Raw genomic sequence first — 25,433 nt, 5'->3', positions numbered from 1 at the left:
TGTTACAGTTACCACTTGGTCCTCATAAATAAAGGTAGAGATAGAGGTAAGAGTAATACTAAATTTGATAAAATTCATAATTGTAAACTTGAGAAAAAAATAATTGAATTACATTTGCGATTGAAGCTCATTACAATTGATTCATTAGTGAAATTTCATTAAATACACATATTTTCATTACGGTTCGGTAAACAAGACGTTAAAGTTGAAAGAATACTTAAGTTCAAGAGTAATTAGTATGATTTTCTATTTTAGAGACTAGTGGTTTATCTCCTATCGTATAAAAATCAAAATAAGTTATATTTAAAATTAAGAAGTACATTTCAATTATTGTCTTTGAAAGATAAATATTTTCTTGCTATATTTTTTTAACTTATAAACATTAAATACAAAACCTAAGCAATCCTGCATTAAATTGGAGATGTACATTGGTGGTCTAGTTAATGCAAAAGCCCACCAATGAGTACGTAGTCATGGCAACTTTAGGGTTAGAATTTTTGTCACGCACCAATATATATATATATATATATATATATATATATATATATATATATATAATAGTTAAATTATATTAAAGCATGCATTAAAATATTATTTGGACAATAAAATAAAATGAAAAATGAAGAAGATCACACTCATTTGAAGATTAAAAAAAGAAAATGAAAAGAAGCCACCATCTCTAATATGTTGTTTCAAGTTTCAAGACAAGAGTTTACCTACCACGCTGCACGTGGTTGCGATTCCTTCAAAATTTCTTCATACTAAAGATTATATTATACTCACCCTAATGTAATTTCATTAAGGTTATGCTATAAATGGTAAATAGTAATAAAATCTAAAATTTTGATATATTTATAGTTTTTTTTCTTTTTAAGATTCTATTTCTTCCCTTCCTCCCTCCCTCTTGTTGGGTTTGGTTTTCTGAAAGCACCAAAGGCGACATTGGGCTGACCGACCGGCACATGCTTGGATTTGGGCGGGCATCAATGCCTAAAAAAATTGGATGAGAATCGAAGTTAGGTTTGGGTCTAAAAGGACCGACCGAAGATCAGTTTGAAATGGCGGTCAGCCAATGGCATACTTGCCGGATATTTTTAATTTAAAAACCGCGTGATTTAACTTGTATCAACCAGCTGACTTTCTTTTACCACTTTTGAAACATTCATTTCGTTCCTATCCTTCCTGGGTGGGTCTCATGGAAATTTCTTAGGTTCAACTTCAAGTAGGAATCTAATCCCACCATTGGGAAATATTCATCTCTTAAAAAGAAGATGACCCATCATCCTATTTGATACAAATTTTGAAGCTTTCCTTACTTATTCTACTGGTCAAATCTTTCTCCGGTAACAATCTCCGATCCGACATGGATTTCTTCCGCAACGCCAAGACCGTCCGCCTCCGCAGCCATCACGACAAGTACCTTGTTGCTGATGACGACCAGGACACCGTCAACCAAGACCGTGGCGGATCCTCCAAAAGTGCTCGTTGGTCCGTCGAGTTTGTATCCGGAGCCAACTCCGACTCTTTCATCCGTCTCAAAAGCTGTTACGGCAAGTACCTGACCGCCAGCAATCAACCCTTCTTGCTCGGAATGACCGGCCGGAAAGTTCTTCAGACCCTTCCTCGACGGCTAGATTCGTCCGTCGAGTGGGAACCCATCAGAGAAGGGTCGCAAGTCAAGTTCAAGACCCGATATGGGAACTTCTTGAGAGCTAATGGGGGTCTACCGCCTTGGCGAAATTCGGTCACCCACGATATCCCGAATCGAACCGCCACACAAGATTGGATCCTGTGGGACATCGATGTTGTTGAGATTCAAGTGTCTATGAATCATAGAGCTCCCACAATTGATCATCAGGATTCTCTAGATTTCAATCCCAGCTCGCCTCCTTCTACCTCTGGCAAACCGACCCACTACTCTAGACTTGAGGTTTGAGATCTCTATAAAACTTCTTTTCAAGATGAATTTGATTGAATTTACTCCTTGTCCTTCACATTTTGATCATGATTTTCGGTTGTTTGCTCGTAGTCTACGGATTCAACTGTTAGTGTACCTCCCAAATCTGAAGGAAGGACCATTTACTATCATGTGGCTGATGAAAGTGGAGATGTAGATGAAGACACAGTGGAGGGTTCTTCTTTTACATTTAAAGGAAATGGGGTGGAGGAACTGACTCGTAAATTGAAGGAAGAAACAGGAATTGATGGTATCATTGTGTGTACTCGAAATCCATTGAATGGGAATCTTTATCCCCTTCGCTTGCAACTTCCTCCCAACAATGCAATCATGCATGTGGTTGCTGTTCCTGAGACATCCAAATGTGAGATCTTCAAACCCTTGTTGTTGAACTGACATTATTGCTTGTTTTGATCTTTTTTCCTTGAAATCCATCTTCGAATCTTTTATTTTTCAGTGGGAAAGGACCTTGGCAAACAACTTTTATTATGAAATCCATAAGGGAGAATACTGATACATTGTGATCAAGGTACCCTAGTTCTCAGGCGTTCAGATTCTTCTTCATTGGTTTTTTATTTGGACACACGGAAATGTTCGCAACAAAAGAAGCTTGAAGCTATCTGTGGAAGATCATATCAGGGGATTTCTGCTTCTGCAGTATTCAACTCTTTTTGCAGAAGATGTGAATTGATGTAGTTTTCAATATCAGTAATTGCAGCCAAATTTAGGAAGCTTTTTGTATCATGATATTCATAGAAAAATTTGTAAGTTCTCGAATTGCCATATGATGGGATAAAGCTCTTGCAGCCTCGATTTTTTGACAGAGTTCAGGGTTTAGGTAGTATTGTGGCTATGAATTTTGGAAAGGTTTTCCCTCCTTGGCATATTAATGGATTATACTTCCATTTATTTTTTATACAACTGCATAACTTTATTAACTGCTCTACAAAGAAATCACCAAAAGTTAATGGAAGAACATATTCCATTCCTAATATGATGAAACCTATTACGATCTCTCATGATAGTTTGAGAGCATTCTCGAAAAGCCAACATTGAAAATATGCATCAATCATCACATTCCACAACACCAAACTTGTAAGAGGCATTTTCTCGAACACATTCAATGCTCTAATCACACAGAATCTAAATGAATCCCAACATAAAAATCTAAATGTAACCCAAGTTTAACTACGTGAGCATACTCCTGTCTCCCTTCAGATAAAGCGAATATATAAGCACAAGCTTTAAGAAGAAAGAAAAGGAAATAGTATGTTTATCTGGTTAAACTCAGCCTTGTTCTAACATTCTGTAAAAGAGTTCAATACCCTGCTCTTTCTAGTCCAAGCTCCGTGCACAAGTGTTCCGCATGAACGAATTGGGGTTGCCGATTTGATGGAAAAAAAAAACACTGCATGAATGATCAAAATCAGTTGAGACGAAACGTGAAGAATTCAGTTTGTAGAGAAAAAAATAAAAGGATTTGATGGGTATGGAAAGTCTCGCGCTTGATTTCAATGAGAATTTGAAATTGTTTCAAAAGTATGGTCGGACATGAACTTTACTGAGAGGATAGATAGCTAGATTCCATTTATGTTGCTCAAGACAGATCATTTGTACAAAAACTTCATATCTCATGACTTTCATCTCTATTTTATCAAATGAAATTAACGATTTATGTATATTTCAACTGATTTAAATCTATATCATCGACCACAAAATTGAAGGTTTATCATCAACCATAAAATTAAATATTTGATTTTTTTTCTCTATTACAATGTAGTTATGATGAGTTGCAAGCATATGTTAGGCTCTGTAGGCGAGTAAGTGAAACAACAAACCCCTTGTATAACCTTTTAGGCTCGTTTGAAGAGTATTGGACGTGAGTGACCTTCTGATGGTTTCTTATTTGGTTTGAAGGGTATATTCTCTTTAATTTTTCAAATGTTTAATTGTACAAAGAAATTATTTTTAGAATAAATTGAAGCGAAACAACTTTCGAAAAAAAATGAGTTTACGAAATAAGTTGGTTTAAAATAAAAACTAGTATCAACTTTAGAAAATAATACTTGAGTGTTTAAAAATTGACTTCTTTCTAAGTTGAATAATCTTAAAACTATCAAAAACACTCTCAAAAGTCATCTATCTCACTTCCACTATGTTGTCGAGGTTATCACTGGCCAACTTGGACTACCACATCCAATAATCATCCTAACTAACTCAGCCATGGTTATCCTAAATTATTAGTTTATATCGTTTATAATCATCTTTCATACTAATTTGATTGTAATAATAACAATATAATAATCAAACAAAATTGTTGATAAAATACTTTTGAGAGAGAACTATCAAACACGTTAAGGAGCCGTTTGACCCAAGAGATATCACTGGTAACCCAACCTTTGTTTAGGGGAACGGTTATCATAACACTAATCCTCCATAACCTAACTCTCCCCCAAACGGTCCGTAAATGTTTTTGTTTTAAACAAATTCTATAAAACATTTTCAAATGGAAATATATTATTGGAAAATAATTCTTACATCAATCCAAATGTGTTGAAAAGGAGAATATTGTTAAACTAAAAGCTATCAATGTGATTGTTTTTAAAATATTTCGTTATTAGTCGAAAATAAGTTTCAATCTCAATTTAAACTATCATCTAATCATTGTCCTAACTTAGTATATATCCATTTTGATATTTTTCATTTCTAAAAGTATTAAATTCTCACCCTAAAAGATGAGACTATGAAAGAAAATGAAAGTCAAAGCATTGAAAGAAGTACAAACCATGTACTCAACCATCTATCTATCTTTTCTTTCCCTTCATTTATTATCACTTATCTACAAAATCCTCAATTATTATGTGATAACTCTTTTATTCACCCACACAATTTATTATCTCATAATTTACCCTTTTTTCTTCCTTAAAAATATATTTTCCTTTTTGTATTTTATTGAACTTAATTGTTCCAATTCTATATTCAAACCTTTCTTTAGCTAATTATTTATAAAACATTAATTAAAAACTAACTAATTTAAATTACAATTAACTAAATATTAACCTCTAAAACATATTAATTATTCTACAACCCATCCAATTAATGTATTTTTCTTTTTATATATCCTTTTTTTTTATGTTTTTTCCTCTTAAAAATGTAGTTTAAAATAAACAAAAAAAAAAGTTAGAATTTATTCTATAATCTAAAACTGCTTTATAGATTGTTTAAGAAAATTTTATCAAATCATAATAATTCAAATATTCAAATAGACTAAATTTTAACTTTTTCAAAATTATAAATACCAAATTTACAATTAAATCGGAAAATTCAACCAAATATTTCTTATTAATGCAAAATTGCATATCCATTTATTTCACTTACCTAACACCAAACATTACCCATTTTCAAATTATTGTCAAAGAAATCTTCTCCAATTGAATAAGCTAACTCCCTTAATTGTGTTAGCATTAAAGCTAAAGAAATTATAAACATATAATTGTTTTTTTTTTTCTTACAAGTTTTTTCTACCTTGCTTTAATGTTTTTCATTATAAAAGGTCCAATTAATACATTGCATAATTAATAACATAAAGTATTATATACAATGGGGGTAAACTAGTGAAGGTAAAGAATATCATTATGTCATGTAATACTATATACTATATACTTATTTTTAATTAAATATCGTATATACCATAAAAAGAAAAACTCAGTTTGGACATATCCACATTGAAGGGTGTCCCATCAAACTTAATAAAATCTAGGAGAGAAATGAATTAAGAAATAAATCCAAATAATTTTGAAAAATAAAAGATCTTTTTCTCCACTTTGACTTTTCTTTTTTCCCCTCTAGACCTTAGAACATAAGTATATTAAGATTTTTTTTTTCTTTTGGTGTAAAATTAAATTTGGCCCACATTGATAATGATATATATTGCTCTCTTTATTATGCTTTGTTTTTTAGACCACTGTTAAAATTCTAAATTAGAATATGAAAAAGGTAATCCAACTTTATTAATTGAATTAGCATATAGAACTTTTTTTTTTTTTTTGGTAACATTCACTTTATATTTTATAGATGTATGTTATTGAGAATAATTTGGATGGACATTAGGCCCTTTCAAAAATACGCATGCATCAATTAAAAGTACTAAGATTTTAACTTAAATTCGAGTTTGGTAATTGTTTTTTTTTTTTTTTTGTCTTTTTAGACCAAAACTATCTGTCTTAATTTGATTTGGTTTCTTTTTTTTTTTTCTTTCTTATAAGTATGAAAAGTAAAAAGAAAGATTCCAATAATTTCAAATGAATACTTCAAAAATAGTATTAGGTTAGATGTGAAAAGCATCATTGTACTAAATGTTCACACAAAGTTTTCAACACAACACACAATGTTAAGTGTTCACACGAGGTTTTTGGAGGAACGTATTTTGTGGAGTTTAACTTGTGTTGATATGTAAGTTTGATGGGACTGTGGTTTGATCTATAAATCAGTTGATTCTTTATCGTTTGATTATACATGTGAATGTAGCTCAGCTTCAGAAGTTGTTGGGAGGATCCTCTCCAAATTCTATAAAGTCTAAATTTGTAAACATTTTTAATGAAAACTCTTTTATTTGTAGGCCAATTTAACTTAGTCCAAATAATACTATTTAAATAGACCTAAAATAGATAATTAATCTAACGATCATGATGAAATACTTATCATCATCGAGATTCGTCAACCTTCAATCAATCATAAATTCAATTATTTGTAATTTTGTTATTAATTTGATAAATAACATAACAATTTATAATTGATTTAGAATTGATTTAGAATTTCTAATTTACCAACTAACTTCATGGGTGGAAATCAAAATTTACAATTTACATGATACAAATAGATATATTCTAACATCTAAACACATATATATATATATGTAATTCAATATCTTTTTAAATGATAGTTACGTGCGAGTTTTATATGATTGGTAATGATATTAGTGAAACTGAGGTGGCACTAATAAGTTTAGACATTATGATAAAAATAAATAAATAATAACAATCAAATTAGAAGAGCCAAAAATTGATAATTTAAAATTGATAAGATAAAAATTGTTATTGGCATAGAGGAGAAAATGATATAAAGGGCCAGCGGGTTGATTTGCGAAAAATGAATTGAGATATCTTTTTTGGGTCATTGTGAAGCGGTTCCCACGGCGGCGACTGCCGACTAATATTCCAATTCCAAATTTTTAATTAATATAATTAATTAATTAATTTTATAATTGGATTTTTTTAAAAGAAAAAAACAAAATTATTAAATATAATATATAATTAGATTATTAAAGAATTTATTTGTGAAAGTACAAAAGTGCCCCTCTCTACAACTCAACAACCCCCATTCCTCTCTACTTGACTGCACGTTCCATATTTTCGTAGTGCTTTGTGATTGATTCTTATTTGTTAATGTCATACACTCACATGCCCCCTCACCTTTCATTTCTTTTTCATTAATTAATCCTTTTTATATTCTCTTTTTTAATTACCTTTTTCTTTGTTTCCAAAACAATTCCTTGAGTTAACTCAACATAAATAATTTAGATTCATTTGGTTACCATACACATAACTAAACTAAACTAAATCGAAATGAATATAATTAAAATTGAAAGTATGAAGATTAAAATCAACGTTTTAAAAGTATTAGGGTTAAAATGAAATGAAGTTGGTACTACTACGGCTAAGTTAGATTGAAACCAATCGTTGAATATAGTATAATTACTATCGCTTCATAAATATTAAATACACGTTGACATTGACGAAAGTATTAAAGAATTCTAAATTAATAAACTTAAATTTATTCCTAATTTGTTTTTCATATCCTAATTCCATTGCAAAGTTGAAATGGTAAATGATCTTTCAAGTCTAAATAGATCACGTTTTCTTTTAAGGTTTAATCTTTTTAGTTTTCTTCGTAAAAAACAACATAATATACATTAGGTAGGTACCATTAATTCAATCAATTTAATTTTGATTCATCCTCTCATTAAATTAAAATTAGTATAGCTATGGATACCTATAGTTCATATTCCATTTAAAGTTTCAATTATCTAACTCCTTGTTTATTAATTTAGATAGCAAAAATAAGATCTATTAAATAATGAACGTATGAGTTAATTTCCTATAGACATCGCTAAATATTCATTCAAAATTAGAATAGTATATACTTTTAATTCAACATTTACAAGGATAGTGGATATGACAATCAATTCTTAAAATCAAGTATTTTATCTAATCAAAACAATCAAATTTGAATACATTTTTTTTCTAATCAAAACAATCGAATTTGAAATTAAACATTTAACCATCTAAAAAATAAAACGAAATAATTTTATGGGTGGGTATTAGCTTTAACTTAAAAACAAAATTTGAGGTGGTCAATTTTGTTGACGTAAAACATTACCAAAAAAACGTAAATATTCTACCTTTCGTATGTCTTTCTTGTCTTTAGAAAAAAGAAAAGAATGTTGTTTTTTCTTAAAAGGGAAATGAAAAATCAAATCTTAACAACAAATAAAACTTTTAAATAATTTCCTTTTCAATTTTTTTTGTCTTTATTATGAATATATATTTCTGGCTTCTTTTCATTGAATGATATATTTTTGGCTTTATTACACTAATATAGTAAAATCTGCCGACAAACTCATCTTATTATTTTATTTAATTTTTTGAATTTTAAAGTGAAGCATATTATTTCACTATTTAATGATTAGAAAAAAAAAATTTGTTTATATTTAAACTTCTTGTATTAAGTATGATAATTTTGATTTACTTACAAAATATATATATATATTGACCAATACCAACTAATAATTGATGGTTTAATTAACTTAAATTAAGTTTTTAAAAAAGGGAAAAACCTACATTTCAAATAATAGAAGGGAAGAGATAATATTTTTTTAAGAAATAAGAAATAATTGAATTAAACATTTTGTTGCCCAACAATTCAAAAGGAAAGAGGGGGTGAGTGGTGAGGGATGACACTCACGTGGATAAGGAAAATCGTCGTCGTCCATTCACGTTTGTCATTCACCCAAGATTCTGTCACCGAGCTGTAACGGTAGCAAGCGAAAACATTTTAATTATATATATATATATATATATATATATATATCAATTAATAGAAAAAGCGTCATTAAAGCAATCAATTAGACACTCAATTTTGTGATCACACGACGGCCGTTTCGCCGGATTCCTCTGTTTTACCAAAATTTCCACCGTCTCCGTCAACTTTACTCCCAAAACTTTAAGTCAAATTGGAGGAATTTTTTGTTACTCTCAGGCTAAGTTTCTTCAATCTCTTGCAATTAGTAGCCACATTTTGAAAGGTTTTAGCGATCGAGGTAGCTGTGTGATGGGTGTGGACTACTATAATGTGTTGAAGGTGAACAGAAATGCGAATGAAGATGACTTGAAGAGGTCGTACAAGAGATTGGCTATGAAATGGCATCCTGATAAGAATCCTTGCAACAAGAAAGAGGCAGAGGCTAAGTTCAAGCAGATCTCTGAGGCTTATGATGTGTTAAGCGACGCTAAAAAGCGTCAGATCTACGATCTCTATGGCGAGGAAGCTCTGAAGTCTGCTGATTTTGTTCCTCCGCCTAATTCTAATCCTTCTTTTTCCTATGTACCTCGCGATGCCGACGACATTTTTGCTGAGTTTTTCGGCGGAGCTGGGAGTGGTAAGAGCCGGGGGTTTAGAGGAGAGGGTTTGTTTAAGAATGGGAAGGCGGAGGCTGTGAAACAAACGAATAGGAAAGCACCGCCAATTGAGAGCAAGTTACTTTGCAGTTTGGAGGAGCTCTATAAAGGTTCAAGAAGGAAGATGAGGATTTCCCGCACTGTTGCTGATGAATTTGGGTATTGGATTCTGGCTCTTCTTTTACCTTTATTTTGTTTTCGTTGAAATGTTAAATGCTTATAATTCTTATTTGTTTTGATTGCATATAATGGTATCTTTGAGTTGTCATGGGTTACCAGTTATACTGTTTGATGCTGTTATGCTTAATGGGTGGAATTGTAAAGGATACTATTGCATGGAATATGTTATTTCTTTTTTCTGGTTGAGATGCTTTGGATTATGAGGATATTGTTACCTCTTTACATGGCAAATAATTCTTTATGTTCTATCTACCATCGATAGACGAAAGATTACATTATAAACAATTATGAACCAGTGGTAGGTCAAATTCTTGTTTGCCTAACGTGAAAAAGCCTACTTGTATAGCTAATTGGATTGCAGAAAGACTGTTGGTAGATTTATGGTCTTATGAATATTATGTTGTGGCATAAAGTTTGTGAATTATGATCTGGAAAGGATTTGATGCTTGCTTCCACTTTGTTCAATAACCTTAACTAAAACATTAGGAATAGTAATCATGCTTTTGTTGTTGAAAATTAGAAAAGAACATCATTGATTTGAACTAATCGAACATAAGCTTTCTTTCTTGTTGGAATCACATTGAAATCAACCTCACATTTGAATTTTCTGCTCTTTTTTGTCCACGATTTAGACTTATTCAAAGGACTTGTTTTTGTAGGAAACCAAAAACTGTTGATGAGGTTTTGAAAATAGATATTAAGCCTGGTTGGAAGAAGGGGACAAAAATCACTTTCCCTGAGAAAGGCAATCAAGAACCTGGTGTTGCTCCTGCTGATCTTATATTTATCATTGATGAGAAACCCCATCCTGTTTTTGAGAGAGATGGTAATGATTTGGTAGTCAATCAGAAAATGTCTCTATTAGAAGCACTCACTGGAAAAACATTGAACATTACAACTTTGGATGGAAGAGATCTCACTACTGTGACTGATATTGTCAAACCGGGTTACGAGGTAGTGTTCCAAAATGAAGGAATGCCCATCTCAAAAGAACCAAACAAGAAGGGGAACCTTAGAATCAAGTTTGATATCATTTTCCCATCAAAGCTTACTTTTGAACAGAAATCTGATCTAAGAAGAGCTTTGGGTGGTTCTGATTAAGAAGTTAATCTGAGGAGCAGCCACAAGGATGAACCTTCTATGCAGGGGATCGATATAATGAAAGCTCGAAAGCATGTAAATACTTGTCTTACTCTCCGGAAAGGAACATTGTGCATATTAGGATTTTGAAGAACTGCTTGATCGATTCCTGGAAATAAGATTTAGGAAAGGAAATCTAGCATTCTTCATCCACTGCCCTTGTAGCCAAAAGTTAACTTTGACTTGATTATAATAATGTTGCGTCATGTGCTCATACATATTTTTACGGGAAGTCAATGTAAGATTATTTGTACTTTATTAGCTTGGAATTTGGTGTATACTTTGCATCTACTGGTGTTGAATAATCTATGCAATGTCCTTTTTCTCTTATCTTCTTAAATTTTCTAGTGTCTAATAAACAAAACCCTTACCATCATCTTTTATGTTTTTGTTGTGTGTGAGTATGCAAAGGAAGTAAGAGATTGAACAAATACATGAAGAGCAATATATAGAATATCTATGTATGTATGTATGTATATATATATATATATATATAAATCAGAAGTCAGAAGGGCTGGGCTAATAAATAAACAGCAAAAACCATTTTAGTTTGTTCTAGACAGCTAGATTCATGGTTCTTTATTTTACTTTTTTCCTCCTTCCTTATCGAGGAGCTTCATTAGCATCAATCAATATTTACTATGTTTCTCAATCTTCTTCTGCAGCTCCTCCCTCCTGTCTCCGACCACCTTATCGATTACTTTCCCATTCTTAATCAGTATGAATGTTGGCATTGCCTCCACCCCATATTCGTATGCGATGTCCTGTATTGTCATCCATTTTTCTCAACAGGTCATGTCATGTACTGAATCAAAACAAAACAAGACAAGTTTGAAAGCTCATACCATCAATTCATCGACATCGATTTTAACGAACTCAACATCCTTGAACCTTGCTGCAAACTCCTTGATAATCGGCTCCATGTGTCGACAAGGTCCACACCATGCAGCAGCAAAGTCAATCACCATCTATACCATAACAAACCACAACAACAAAGTTAAACCAACCCAGCTGCTAGTGCTTGTCCACAACAAAAAAACAAAAACAAAAACACATACATTATTGTATGTTATGAAATTACTTACAAGCTTGTTTGTTTCCTTTGTAGCTTCAAAACGAGCTGTCCATTGAGCTTTGTCGTGACACTCTATAATGGTTGGAGGCTTTGGTTGTATCATTGCATTAGAAGATTTTGAACCTGGGACCGTAAAGCTTGCTCCCATCTTTTGAAATTGAAGCCGAAAGATTTGAATTTTGAGCTCAGATCCCTGTTTGAAGTCTTGTTTCGAGTATCAAGATGTGGCTGAAGAGCAGCTTTAGCTTTATATATATATGTAGAAGAAACAGTAAAAGGGTAAATAAGTTGTAATATTTGGAATATGATTCTTCCATCATGTTCTAACTATTCTGCGATGAACACCGTTCTTTTATGATCTTTTTCTCTTGTGGAAGATGAACTCAGTTGCACATAAAGAGTTGATTAAATTGTTAAAAGTAGTTTTCATTGATTAATGCGTATGTAGACTATCATGTATTGACTTAGCGATAAATAAGGAACATATATGCTTTAATTATAAGATAAATAAGGAGCATAACTTTAATATCCTCTCGACTTTCTTCACACCCAAATATTATAAGATTAAGTACAAGAAATGGTCGTAAGTTGGCTTAAACACAAAAGACATAAATTAATTAACTTTTTTGATATTGGAGCAACCGCGCATTTATACGTAAAATGTGTATTCATAGTAATTTAATCCTATGATGTCAAATCCATGCACTGTACGGCTAAGAAAAGAAAAAGTTGAATTAGACTTTATAGTCTACATATCAATTTATCAACTTTTGTTAATTATTTAATAGAAGTCTTCTTGATCTACAAAGGAAGTGCATATGTTTATCACATCACTAATTAAGAACAAAATTACAAATGCAAATGCATTTTAGATGTTCTACTCTTTTTCTTTATATCTATTTGTATTTTTGAATTACAATAAACAAATTATAATAAATAAATAAATAAACAAAGCAAAAACCATATGCTTTAGTTTAAAAAGTAGTTTAGTTGATAAAATATCATTAACTATTTTAAGAGGTTGATGGTTAGTTAAATTCTATTGAGATCGAAAGCCGACATGAAAATTTATTTTAGATGGTATTGATGTGTTTTGCATTTATGCCATCCGAATTTATCTTTAAGAGTTTTCACATTGTTAAGATTAAAGAATGGACGATCCCTTCTAGAGAAAGCCATTAAAACAGATCCCTACTTGCATTACAAATTGAATAATGGAGTTTAGAATATAAACTTTCTGTTTTCTTTTTTTTTTTCTTTTGGGCCTTCGGATTTGTAGAAGATGGAATGATTGTGATATTGGAATAAATTGGTACAAAAACTTTGGGTTGCGTTTATCAATAATTTTAATGAGAACAAAATTTTGGGAGAGCTTTTTTTTTTTTTTTTTTTTTTAATTTTAAGAATTGACACGTGGTTTATTTTGTTTTAGAATTTACATTGGAATTTGAACTTGAATGAGTTTGTGAAAACTAATGTTGTTTATGAGCCCACTAGTTTATTCACAAAATAACCAAATCAAATTATGGGAAATTTTTGTATGTATGTATGTATTTGAAAAGATAATATATTGTTAAGGGGAGGAAAAGACATCAAGGGAAAGAAGAGCACAAAAAAGAAAACAACAAAAAGGGGTTTCATGGCGAAGAATCCATTTAGGTGCTTATAAGAAAGGAGATTCGTTCCATTTTGACCAATAAATGAAAGTCCCAAAATAAATCATCGAACTAATAACTTGAGGTGGATGCTACCACTTTCTAAAACAAAGTTGATGAATTCAATCGAGGTACATATCTCATTGTGAAATCTTGTAGGAACACCAATCATACAAAAACATGTCACTCTTACTAAAAAGACAATAAAAAATAAATGATTCGTAAAGACCTAAATTCATCTACACCATGACACAAAACATAGAATCTTAACCTTATTGCAAATTTGAACACCTAAAAAGATACCCAATTTTGACAAGAAAATGTGCGTACCCTAAAACCAATACAATCAAATGGAACCGGTGAGAATAAGTAGCATTCTAGGTTCTCTACTTTGGTTCTTACAATGAGTGGTTTCACTTTGAATTAATTCCTTGTTGTAAAAATAAATGGTAACAAACTTTTAAAAATTTATATATATTTAAGGAGTGAGAATATTGTTATAAGTCACTGCCACTGTGTATGTAGAGTTGATAAGGAAATTAACAAAATTCTTGATCTTAACATGCTGCCAAAAAAGTACCCTATAGTACCCTTTTTTTTTTCCTTTGTTTCTTTATATTCTCTTCAAATAATATCTATAATATATCATACAAATTATTTATAATTTAAAATAGACTAACATAAATAATAATATTTAAAAAAATTTACAAATGCCGTTGCAAATATTAATCTATATTTACAATTTTTGAAAAATGGTTAGATTATTATCCAAATTTTCAATTTTCTAATTGAAAGAGGTTTGGTTTTGCAATCGACGAGACAGTATGGATGGTAAATTATGAAAACCCTATGTGAGGATAAGACAAAGAAAAATGGATGGTGTGGTTGCTAAACAACAAAAGAATTAATCTAAATTACGTTTAACCCTAAATTTAAATGGGGTACGTACCTATATAAAACACTCAACACCAAGTTGAATTTACCAAAGCTACACTGGAACAGAGAGAAGATGAAGGTGAAAAGTCATATTCATCCAATGATCTATAAAATCATATGTTATTTTAAAGACCACGGAAAGTGGATTAAAACTAAAACAAGATTGAAGCATATCATACCTTAAGCATACGTCTAAACAAAAGCAACTCATGTCCACAAAATAACTTAGGATCAAATGGTTTTCGCAATATTGGTCTTTTTTTTTTATACAAAGGTTCCATTGGATCCATCAAAACTAGGGACTACAAAAAAAGCAAGATGTTGGATGGTGAATTCAACGAGGACCAATGTCCCGAGGGAGAGAGAGGGAGAGGGAAAAATTGAAAAGGCACCAAGCATTCGCATCACTCACCCGCTTCCGACGACGGTCACGAAGCCACCCCAATACTTGAAGAGTTAGGAGCACCTTGGGAGGAGGAACCATGACTATTGTATGAGTGGCCACCGCCACCGCCACCACCCCTCCCACCACCTCTTCCTCGACCATTGTTGTAGTAGTTCCTTTGGTAATAGTTTCCGGACTGGTCGTAATATCGACTGCGTCCATTCTGGTAGGAACCTCCTCCTCTTCCATCCCCTCGACCCCCACGGCCATTGGAGTATCCTCTTCGACCACCAACACCACGCCCACCTCTTTGGTTCATATATCCTCCCCTTCGAGGAACGTACTGCTGTTCTCTTGCATCTCCGTCCGCATGTTTCTGCTCAAATTCTTCTTCTGGTCTCACTTCTTGCTGTGTGACGAATTCGGAGGAATTTCCGGTCTCTTGCACATCCTGCAAAGCAAAAGAGTCTCAATGTTCAAATAAAGAGATACCAAGGGGTGGAGCTATAGAGATAGAAATACTGGGGGGGGGGGGGGGGGGGGGGGGGGGGGCATACACTAGGCAGCTCGTCAGCAGAACCAGGTTGACCATCACTGATATCATCTCCTTGCACATCTCCCACGTCAGCATCCTACAAATTAAGGAGTTATACAAAAGATTATTATTCAATTCAGTAACAGCAACACAAATAAAAACAGTTTTGCAGTTGAGAATAATCAATTTAGTAAAAACAGTTTTGCAGTTGAGAATAATCAATTTAGTAACAGCAGCACAAATAAAAACAGTTTGGCAGTTGAGATGAAAAACTATTCTAATAGTAATCTTAACCAACTGAATCCTTGGCTTGAGGTGATTACTTTACTCAATTGCTCATTGTGCTATGAAGCATCAAATTTAATTACTAATAAATCAAATTACTACATGGATGTCGCTTAAGAAACTTTAAGCATTCAGATGAAGAAAGCTGACCGGAAAGAATGAAAATCCTAAGAGGAGAATACTGACAATTTTTTTCCAAGGCCATCAACGACAAGAAATATACTTTTTAGAGCGCATTAGTTATAAAAGCAATATTACCCTCTACTTGGAGCCTTTTTCTTTTTTTTCTTTTTTTGTGATTCATTTCATGACAATGTAGAATTCCTGAGGATAAACCTTCGTATTATGAAATGTCAAAAGAAGGCAGACTTATGTGACTATTTACAGCTTAAAAAATGCACATATGATGAAGCAGTAAGCACCAACCAGAAAAGTAACAGTTTCTAATTTCCAAAGAAAATCAAACAAAGTTTACTTAAGGGATAGTTTTCATTCCATATCCTAACAACCTTCAACGGGGTTAAAAGAAAAGGTAAAATAAATTTGTAGACTTCAAAAGACTAACTACCAACCAACTGAAGAATAACCTCCTAAAATATACTTGGAAAATAACACTACATCACATCCTCACAAATTTTCCTTTTCAGTAAAGATCCAGATATTCATCACAAAACATAGATTACAAGCTTGATCCAGTAATAGAATGTTGTATTTTTCTTTGTTGGCCACTGAATTATTGTATTATGTTCTGTTTGGCTGACAAACCATTACCCATGAAATTTGAAATTGTGGACAAAATGTGTAGACTATTTTTAGTTTCATCCTTGATGTTTAAATTTTTTTCAATTAGTTTTCAATTAAACCCTTCACATTGAAGAATGCAAAAGATTGGTTGATGATAAGTTTACACAGAATGATATTTGGTTAATTGGTTCGAATTTAAAGTAAGAAAATAGACCACCTAATTTCTTCTCCAAATTTCCATGTTAGCAAACTCAATCATCTCTTAGATGGCGGTGGCCTAAGTTTTCCTTCAAATTGCTGCCAACTCACTAAGTATCATGTCATTTAAGCTTATTGTCAACTGCTTTTAACATCCACCAAGGAGAGGGTAATAATTGAGAAACATCATAACATAAGTGATTAAATTTACACCTTTTAAACAATAGGAACTAGATTAAAAAAGGGAAAAAAGCAAACATAAACCAAACACCAGGGACTGAGACATATATTTAAATTTTATTCTAGTTACACATAATTTGAAAATTTGAAGGATGGGAGAAAAACCAAGATCAACGACAAGGAAGATGTAAAAAATGATTCCGATTGGCCAAAGTAGTACTTAAGCTACTGCGTTTGAAATTGAAGCAGAAGAGAGTTCACGGCAAACAAGAGCCACAAATGATAAAAACTCTATAACCCAACTAAATAATTTGTTCTAGTGGTTGAGGATTCTATTGTACCTCTTCAACAATCTCTTTCAAATCAAAGGATCCAAATCTGCAACAATCATGGCTATTCGTGTCTTTAGGGAGGGTCATCTGCCAATTAAAGGCAGAGTGTAAAGTTATAGAAATCACCAGCAAATGAGCAATGCCGGCTTTGAGTAATTTTTTGGGACAAAATGAAAAAAAATACATGGGCGTAAAAAAAACCAAGCCCACACACACACACACACACACACACAAAAAAAAAAAAAAAGGCTCTTCCCGGTAAGAAGGGACTCCAACTATGCAAAATACCACCCTAGAGAATAGTCACAAAAGGTTTGGAAATTGAAGCACACCAAAGAAACATGAAAACAAACAAGAGATCAAACCCCACTAAAGTCCCTAACCACCCCTCTAAAAGTCCTATTATTCCCCTCACTTCACTTCACAAGGTCTATAAGATCACACACCCCAAAAATCCCCAAAGAGCGACCCTTCCCCCCACAAGGTGGATTGAGAAGGAACTCATCGATCATACCACAACTGTTCCTCCAATGAGCATAGAAAATCCTAAGCGTCTGAAAAAAACAACTCCAAAACAGACCTAGCAAATTCAAACTGCCCCAAGGAAAGAGTTCTCTGATTCCTTCTTGCAAAGACAGCACCACCCTAGGAAGAACACAAAGAAGAGTCATTGGACTTCATCATGGAGATGTGGGTAACTAAATCTGTGAGGGATCCACTACAAAACTGCCACGGGGATGTGAATGCCAAATCCAACAAAATCACATGTGGTTGTTTGACTAGAAATTTAAGAGAAAGCCAGCTAGGAAGGCTATTCATCTTCCACAAAGTTTCTACTTAAGCCTAGATCCCTAAGAGTTGATTAGTGAAATACAAATATCTTGGATAGAAGATGTTCTTTGATTGAATTTCAAGAAAAGTTGGGAAGAACTCACAAAGTGTTGCATTTCCCTGGCCCAATCATATATTTTCCCAATAGTGATTAGATCTGTAGAGTTTATCCACATCTCCATGATGACTGGGGTCTTTGTACTTGAGAATGAATGTTCAAGGGCCTTTTCTGAGCGAGAAATGAAAGTTCGAAAATGAACCAACTGAGGTCTCCATAAAGCCACACATCTATTCGTTTCTTCAAATTCATGGGCATAGCTCAAATCCCAACCATTTCAACGGTTTCTCAACATGTGCGTGGCTTGGCCATTAAGGGAAGGACACCAATAAAGACATCAGTATCAGTTTCTAGAATGACAGATGTGCATGCCTTCTCAAGCAGTTTTGGATATTTACCCAAGAGGAAAATGCATTAATGGTCATTTGAAGTATTAATGGGGTAGACATCAGGGGTGGAAAACTTTGAATCCTAGGAGTACTGACCACAGGAAAACCTTGGTTTGATAATGCAAGAAGTAGCTGTCAAAAGACAATAGAGGCAACAACATTAGTTTCTCAAATGATAGATGGTTGGATGTTACTCCTCTACAGCAGACTTTTCTTGATCTTTTTGCAATTTCCATGAAGGAAGCCACTATATCTGACAGTTGAAGCTTAGAAGCACATGATTGGAACCTTGGCTTTATAAGGGGCCTTTTCTTTTCTTTATAGAAACAATTGGATTCGTAGAGAAAGAACATAATACAAGGACATACAAAAAATCAAATCCCCGAGAACTCCATGAAAGGAAGGTTCCAATGAAGTAAAATAATACCATGTTAATTTTTGTATATTATATTGAATAATCAAGATAAATAATCAACCTTTTATAAAGGTGAATAAATAGACACCAATAAACCAATAAAGGAAAATACAAATTAAAAATAAACCCTAATTTTCTTTAACAAAAAAAGTCATTTTCGAGCAGGTTTATGAAATATAGAGTTAAGAAAATGGGAACTCCTATGAAAGCTTTGGACTAGACAGAATCAAACGAGGCCATGTATAAACAAAAAGGAAGAGGGGTGCACAATAAGAGGGAAAACACGGGCACTTGTCTCTAAATAAGATAATAAGTCCTTATGAGAAAAGGTGCCATGAACATAGTTAACCTGCCTAAATGCTATAAACTATAAAGCATTGGAAAAAAAATAAAAAAAAATGGTGGAAACCCGCATGGAGTAAGGTAAGGTGGCCTTAACTAGGATGAAGGCTGTACAATTTTCTTTGAACTTCAGACACATTTCCAACAAGTCAAACTACTAGAAGCTTTTTATTTCCAAGAAAATCCCACGATAGTTGCCAATGTATCTAAAGGTTTCCAAGCTCCACAAATCTAGAAAAGACCATTTTCTCTTTTGTAATAAAACTTTCATTCCAGTATTCTAACTACAATGGCGTTTAGCTAAGGAAAGACACTGTACGACGAATGAAACAAAAGAAATGGACGTATTGCTCGACATTCATTTCAAAGAGGTAATGTAACAGATGAATATCACCATATGGTATGAGAATCCCATAATACCGTCTGTAGAAATTTTTCATCTGAACCTTCTTCATGGACAGCCACTGGAACCTGAAAATTGGCATAGTTTCCTGCAGCAACAGCAGCTACTTCAACAGGACCTTTTATCTCAGGCGTGGTAGTGAAGTAATCCGACGCCATGATCTTGTGCAGCCTCTCTCTTAAGTTCGCATCTTCAAGATTGCATTACAAGTCAACCAAACACGAAGAATGTAAGAACGAATTAACCCTATAAAAAAAACTAACTATAAAGAAATGGAGTAGAAATTAGAAAAAAGGCCATACAAGTAACATCCGTGTTGGGTTCAATAGGTTGATCAGCCTTCATGAGCCAGAGTTTCGCGTGCTCGATGCAACGCTCCAACGCATTCTTATGAGGCAAATTCGAATCCACGGGACGAGAGACCAATAGGCCGCTCATCATCGATATCAAATCCAAATCCCTCTCAACGAGAAGATCGGTAGCATCGTCAGTGACATAATCGTAGGTGATGCAACAACTTCTCTCATGCGTTCTCGTAAGCATCGTAGAAGTGAAATCGCTTTGAGACTTAACATCAAACAAAGAGCCAAAATAGAGAAGGTTTAAAAGGTCCTCAACCACGGAGTGTTCGGACTGGTCTTTCACATCACTGTCGTTTTCATCCCTAACCTCCGTAGGCGAATCATCAGTTGAAACAGGTTGAGAGGAAACACTCGCCTGTTGACGTTGTACAGCCAAGCAGATTTCCTCAGAGACAGCCGATGATAAAGGCAGTCGAAGCTTTTCAAGCTCGTCGATGAGGGCAGTAACAGAAGGCTTAGAGCGAAGAACTTCTTCTTGCTCCTTGTTGATAGGCTTTCCTTGAGAAATAGCCTCTTCCATCTGAAGGATACGATTGTGTTTCTTGCGAAGGGCACGGAGACGCTTGTTGATGAGGCTGAGGACTGGTCCATCAGAGACATCAGAGGGAGCGAGAGCCGCCATTGTTAAGTCCAGTGAAGGCGGTGGAAGAGAAATGGGATGGTCGGAGCACCACCAAGAAAGGGTGGTGAAGGGCGGGGCAGTTGGGCGAGGGTTTTGAAAGGTTTCTTGTCAGGGGAAAGTGGATGCGATTGGGGGAAGAGAAGGAGGCGCCGCGGAATGGACAATCAATTTAAGAGAGCCATCAAATAAAAGAGGGTTATAAGGCCAATCGGTGGGCTCTTTAAATCCATTTCTCAACTGGGCCTTTTCTTTTTCTTTTAATAATCGAAATTCTTTTGTTAAATACAAAATTAAATAAATCCACTTCTTCTTTTTCTTTTTCTTTATCCATGGAAGAAATCCTTATCGGATATCTTCGTAACGATTGTTACGAATAACTTTGGATATATGATATAATCGACATAAAATAGGAAAAGAAGCTAGCTAATATCTAAAAAGATTGTCTTAGGTTTTGATCGAGCCAATGTGTTTGATGGTTAATTCCTACAAAATATCAGTCAAAACATGTCTACCCGCATGCTCCAACTTAAAAACATCGTTTTAGCAACAAATGGGCCTAATTGAGGTTTTCGACTCAACCTTGAAAAATGGCTAATGAAGATGTTCTAACTTGAGCGTAAAGGTTATCTTAATGTAGCTATGAAGTTCTATGGATGATGATTTAACTTATAGGTTGTTATTGTTCTCAAATCCTTAAGTTTTTACCCTCTTTCTTCTTGGACTTGAATTTATTGTTGCAGCACATGAAGATCATACGTTTAAATTTTGGTAATGAGAATAAGTGATTAATATTGAGATTTCAAATGTTTAGGTATGATCGGTAAATATATATTTTTTTAAATCAAATCACTTAAATGTAAAACTGGATCCGTTTGATCTCCTACGTGTAATGTATTGACAAAGACCAAGACTTTGATTTGCTTGGGTACTGTCACTCATATTCTAAGAAATGTTAATGAAATTTCCCAAAGTTTTAGCACCCAAAGTCATGGTTCTCTTCTACACACTCTTTGCTTGTGGGTTCAACATTTCCTAAATAGATATCATCCAAAAGGTCACATCCCTCAAATTCATAGACTTTTCTTTAATAATAATAGCAAATTGATAATGATAAAACATAATGATAATGGTACCGATATCAAACATATTGTGATCAACAAAAAACTATTCATTTTAGGTTAATTTTGAGCTAAATTTATTGCTATTTTGAATTCATATCTCTGGAAACTTAAATAAACGAGAATATGTCGGGTATTATTAAACTATAGTAATATTGACAAGTAAGAAATTCAAGAGTCGTTAAAGGGGAAACAAACGAAATCTAACACATATGAACTCTACAATTTCTACGTTTTGACTTCACCTAATTAAATCTTACTACACACCATTGTTTGTGTTCTCTTGTACTGATGTGTGGAGATGATTTATTTGTTAAATTAGAAACACGAACAACGTTCCACATCTCGAGAAAATGAGAGCTGGGATTTGTAATTTATACTTGTAAACGTGACTTATTATTTTATATTGTTATTGAAGTCGATATACAAATAACCTTGGAGATGCTAGAAAGGGAAGAATATAAATCAACAATTTGAACTTAACTTAGTAAATAAGATGCCAACGACCATATTAAAAGTTGATGACTCTAAATCTCACACTTACTATTATTGACTGAAAGAAAAAAAAAAAGCGGATGAAGACTAGCATTTTGGACTAAACGAGGGATATATCCTTAATCACTTATGCCAATTGAGAGCAACAAGCTATGGATCAAACTAGTTCGACTCAAGAGTAGGTCAAGCCTAAAGATATATAAATCAAGTTTGAAGTTTTTCTAGCTCTCAGGGATCCAAAGATCATATCTACACATGCAAAGGAAACCACCCTAGTCTTTAGGTTAACCTCAACCTTAACTTTTGGTACACTCAACAAAAACCTCGATTTGATTTATTAAAATGTGTTTAGAAAGCATCACAACAATGGCCAATTTTCTATTTTACATACTGAGTTTCATTCCTTTGTTCAATCAAATGGTACAAACCCACAAACAATAGTGGATGAGGCAACAAAGAGAGCGAAAAAGGCTTGAGTCCAACTAGCCCACAAACAATAGTCGATGAGGCCCAATATATGGACTTTCGTGGAAAAAAAGCCCAATTAATTATCTTCTCCATTGGGTTCTCAGATTGATGGAGATGATAGGAGAGAATTTTAAATTTAATTTCAACCATGATAAAAAAAAAAGTAATAAAATTTATTATTTATAATTCTTTTAATGGACAATTCCAAATATAACATTTCTAAAAAATTACATATATAACAAAATTTGTTAGAGCCCAATTAGTGATAGAAGTATAAAATTGATAAACTATACTACAAGTAGATTACAATCTATGATTGATTGACCATAAGAGTCTACATGTATAGATGTCTAACATCGATAGATTTTGATTTATTTGTAATTTTTTTAAAATATTGTTATATATTTCATTATTATTTATAAAATTGTTACCCATTATAAAACTCTTCTTTTTCAAATTATTGAATGAAAATTATTTAATTAACACTAAAATTAGTACTTAGTAAAAGAAAATTTGAGATTAAAGTGTAAACATTGAAACTTAGTAGCCAAATAGAAACAAAACTCAAATCTCAATGATAAATCTATAATACTTTAAAATTTATGGACTAAATTGAAATTGAACTCAAAGCTTATGAATTGAAATGAAAGTTCAATATTTTGAAATATATGGAACAAATTGAAACAATACTCAAACCTTAGTAAACAAAAGTATATCATTTTTGATAATAAATATATATATATTACCGAGGAAAAAGATAGAAACAAACGATTTAAGAGGGGATATAGTGAGAAATTGACTATAGGAATGGAGAGAGTCCAACCTCCAAGTTGGCAACATGGGATGGATGATGTTGAGGCAAATCCTCAACTCACAAGAGGCCACACCATTTTACTTGGTATGTTATTGATAATAATTTATTCAGTTTAGTGTTGGAGTTCCAAGAGTAATTGTCTCCTAAAGATAATAATCTAGAGTTTCTATGAAAGTAGAACATCATCTACAAAATCTAATGAACTGATCTACTTTGAAGTGTAAACTGATCTTCAACTAAATTTTGAATAAGAGAAAGAAATTACGAGAGAAAAGTGTTGAAGAAAAAAACAAAAAGGTTAATGTTCTCTAATTTGGAGAAGATATTTATAGACTAATTCTTGGTTATTTAAATACCTTTGTCCTTTTCAAGATATAGTTCTAAAATCAAAAGACACCAAACCTAGATTTCATGTATCGAAGATTCAATTAGTTACTATATCATAATTACACGATGTTGGGGGAGGAGTAATGTATTAATTAATTAATTAATTTCAATACCATATTTGTTTTTGAAGCCATATGACCTCAAAGAAAGATGTTAAAATAAGTTTAGTTCAATAATAATTGATCGTAGACTTCATTTCTAGAAGTTAGAGGTTCAATCTCTCATCCTCTTATAAAAAAAGAAGCAATATCGACAGACATAGAACACAATCAATAACCAGTTGATATATGATGACAATTCCAACTAAAACAACGTACCATAACAATAGTCAACTATCATTTGTGAGCCAATCATGGTTGTTATATACTTTGACCACCAAAAAGTTCTCACCACAACTACCGAGACATGTGGTGAAGAGGTTCGGACAATTGTTTTTAGCAATTATCGTTCTCAACTGTATTAGATATGTATTTATGTCGATATTTTTACGTATCCATTTAAGTTATGCATGCATGTATCAACACAAGATAGATATGAATTTTGAAACTTACAATGTATTGCAAAAGTAAATAGGACATAAAAATAAGAAGTTATAAAATATCGTTAAATGTAAATATCGGCTAAATAATAATATCATTCTTACTTATTAAAAAATGTAAAATATTTATTTATTGATCTAAATATATATCAGTCTTTTTAGAATTATTTATCGACATCGATATTTTCATTCGTACTTATAATCAAACGGTTTCTTTTTTGGTAAAATTAAAATCTTCATATCTTTGTCTAACTTCAAGATTTCAAATCTTAGATCGATTTGACTACTCCGCTACAATTTTTTTTAATATTTTGTATTTTAATGTATCACTCTTAATACATGTGAAACTAATAATAGGTTTGAGCAAAGCCATACATATGACAACAAATTAAAGTCAAATCTTATAAAGTTATGGACACCTTCTAATTTTGAGTGCTTGTTGTTTTCATCTCCAACTTTACACAAAGGTCGAAAAAATGTAAATAACGACATAATAGTTGAATTTTTTATAATCAACTAGAAGACGAGAATTGTTTATGTCATTTTCTATATATTTATTAAATTTAAAAAAAAAGATTGTGTATTCACATAGAGAAAGTAATGACATTGAAACAAAAATCGAGATCGAGAATGAACTCAATACTAACCAAATTTAAGACGAACACAACCACACACATTGTAGACACAATGATATCCATTTGTTATATGTATATGGATATGAATTTCATCATGCATGTTGAATTATTGTTTACGGTTTTATTTAATCTATGATTTTTTCCATTAGTTATCGTAACAAAAATATAATAGACATTGGAAACAAAAAAATAAAGAGCTTTGACCTTAACTTTGCTGA

The 25,433-nt window shown here is 32.6% G+C and overlaps 4 protein-coding genes across 5 annotated transcripts; 2 read left to right on the top strand and 2 right to left on the bottom strand.

The window, feature by feature from the left end:
- The first annotated feature begins 896 nt into the window (after positions 1-896).
- On the top strand, positions 897-2,895 carry LOC103489071 (uncharacterized). Its single transcript, XM_008448072.3, has 3 exons — positions 897-1,930; positions 2,030-2,321; positions 2,415-2,895. Exons 1-3 carry the CDS (start codon positions 1,364-1,366, stop codon positions 2,447-2,449), a joined length of 894 nt encoding a protein of 297 aa, XP_008446294.2. The 5' UTR covers positions 897-1,363; the 3' UTR covers positions 2,450-2,895.
- Positions 2,896-8,893: 5,998 nt separating this feature from the next.
- LOC103489072 (uncharacterized) lies at positions 8,894-11,343 on the top strand. Its single transcript, XM_008448073.3, has 2 exons — positions 8,894-9,852; positions 10,533-11,343. Exons 1-2 carry the CDS (start codon positions 9,347-9,349, stop codon positions 10,972-10,974), a joined length of 948 nt encoding a protein of 315 aa, XP_008446295.2. The 5' UTR covers positions 8,894-9,346; the 3' UTR covers positions 10,975-11,343.
- A 101-nt stretch (positions 11,344-11,444) lies between these two features.
- On the bottom strand, positions 11,445-12,320 carry LOC103489073 (thioredoxin H-type). Its single transcript, XM_008448074.3, has 3 exons — positions 12,099-12,320; positions 11,859-11,981; positions 11,445-11,777 (listed from the first exon to the last, which is right to left on the bottom strand). Exons 1-3 carry the CDS (start codon positions 12,234-12,236, stop codon positions 11,643-11,645), a joined length of 396 nt encoding a protein of 131 aa, XP_008446296.1. The 5' UTR covers positions 12,237-12,320; the 3' UTR covers positions 11,445-11,642.
- Positions 12,321-14,825: 2,505 nt separating this feature from the next.
- On the bottom strand, positions 14,826-20,945 carry LOC103489075 (uncharacterized). Of its 2 annotated transcripts, XM_008448076.3 has the most exons (5): positions 20,079-20,945; positions 19,794-19,966; positions 17,348-17,425; positions 15,622-15,696; positions 14,826-15,515 (listed from the first exon to the last, which is right to left on the bottom strand). In XM_008448076.3, the coding sequence occupies exons 1-5, from the start codon at positions 20,758-20,760 to the stop codon at positions 15,108-15,110; spliced, it is 1,416 nt and encodes a 471-aa protein (XP_008446298.2). In that variant the 5' UTR covers positions 20,761-20,945; the 3' UTR covers positions 14,826-15,107. The 2 variants fall into 2 exon arrangements, with proteins under 2 accessions (XP_008446298.2, XP_008446299.2); XM_008448077.3 differs by lacking the exon at positions 17,348-17,425 and having other exon boundaries at positions 20,079-20,944.
- Between the last annotated feature and the right edge of the window lie 4,488 nt (positions 20,946-25,433).

This window comes from Cucumis melo, chromosome 10 (assembly GCF_025177605.1).
Source record: "Cucumis melo cultivar AY chromosome 10, USDA_Cmelo_AY_1.0, whole genome shotgun sequence".
NCBI classification, from domain to species: Eukaryota; Viridiplantae; Streptophyta; class Magnoliopsida; order Cucurbitales; family Cucurbitaceae; genus Cucumis; species Cucumis melo.
This window is presented reverse-complemented; position numbering and strand designations above follow the sequence as displayed.

Excerpts from the sequence above, each read along its gene's own strand:
- LOC103489071 (XM_008448072.3), top strand. The coding sequence starts at position 1,364 with ATGGATTTCTTCCGCAACGCCAAGACCGTCCGCCTCCGCAGCCATCAC. Across the intron at positions 1,931-2,029 it reads CCCACTACTCTAGACTTGAG|TCTACGGATTCAACTGTTAG; the intron begins GTTTGAGATCTC and ends GTTTGCTCGTAG. Across the intron at positions 2,322-2,414 it reads TGTTCCTGAGACATCCAAAT|TGGGAAAGGACCTTGGCAAA; the intron begins GTGAGATCTTCA and ends TTTATTTTTCAG.
- LOC103489072 (XM_008448073.3), top strand. The coding sequence starts at position 9,347 with ATGGGTGTGGACTACTATAATGTGTTGAAGGTGAACAGAAATGCGAAT. Across the intron at positions 9,853-10,532 it reads ACTGTTGCTGATGAATTTGG|GAAACCAAAAACTGTTGATG; the intron begins GTATTGGATTCT and ends TTGTTTTTGTAG.
- LOC103489073 (XM_008448074.3), bottom strand. The coding sequence starts at position 12,236 with ATGGGAGCAAGCTTTACGGTCCCAGGTTCAAAATCTTCTAATGCAATG. Across the intron at positions 11,982-12,098 it reads CAAAGGAAACAAACAAGCTT|ATGGTGATTGACTTTGCTGC; the intron begins GTAAGTAATTTC and ends GTTATGGTATAG. Across the intron at positions 11,778-11,858 it reads TCGATGTCGATGAATTGATG|GACATCGCATACGAATATGG; the intron begins GTATGAGCTTTC and ends ATGACAATACAG.
- LOC103489075 (XM_008448076.3), bottom strand. The coding sequence starts at position 20,760 with ATGGCGGCTCTCGCTCCCTCTGATGTCTCTGATGGACCAGTCCTCAGC. Across the intron at positions 17,426-19,793 it reads ATGAAAAATTTCTACAGACG|ATGACCCTCCCTAAAGACAC; the intron begins GTATTATGGGAT and ends TTTAATTGGCAG. Across the intron at positions 15,516-15,621 it reads CTGCTGACGAGCTGCCTAGT|GATGTGCAAGAGACCGGAAA; the intron begins GTATGCCCCCCC and ends TTTGCTTTGCAG.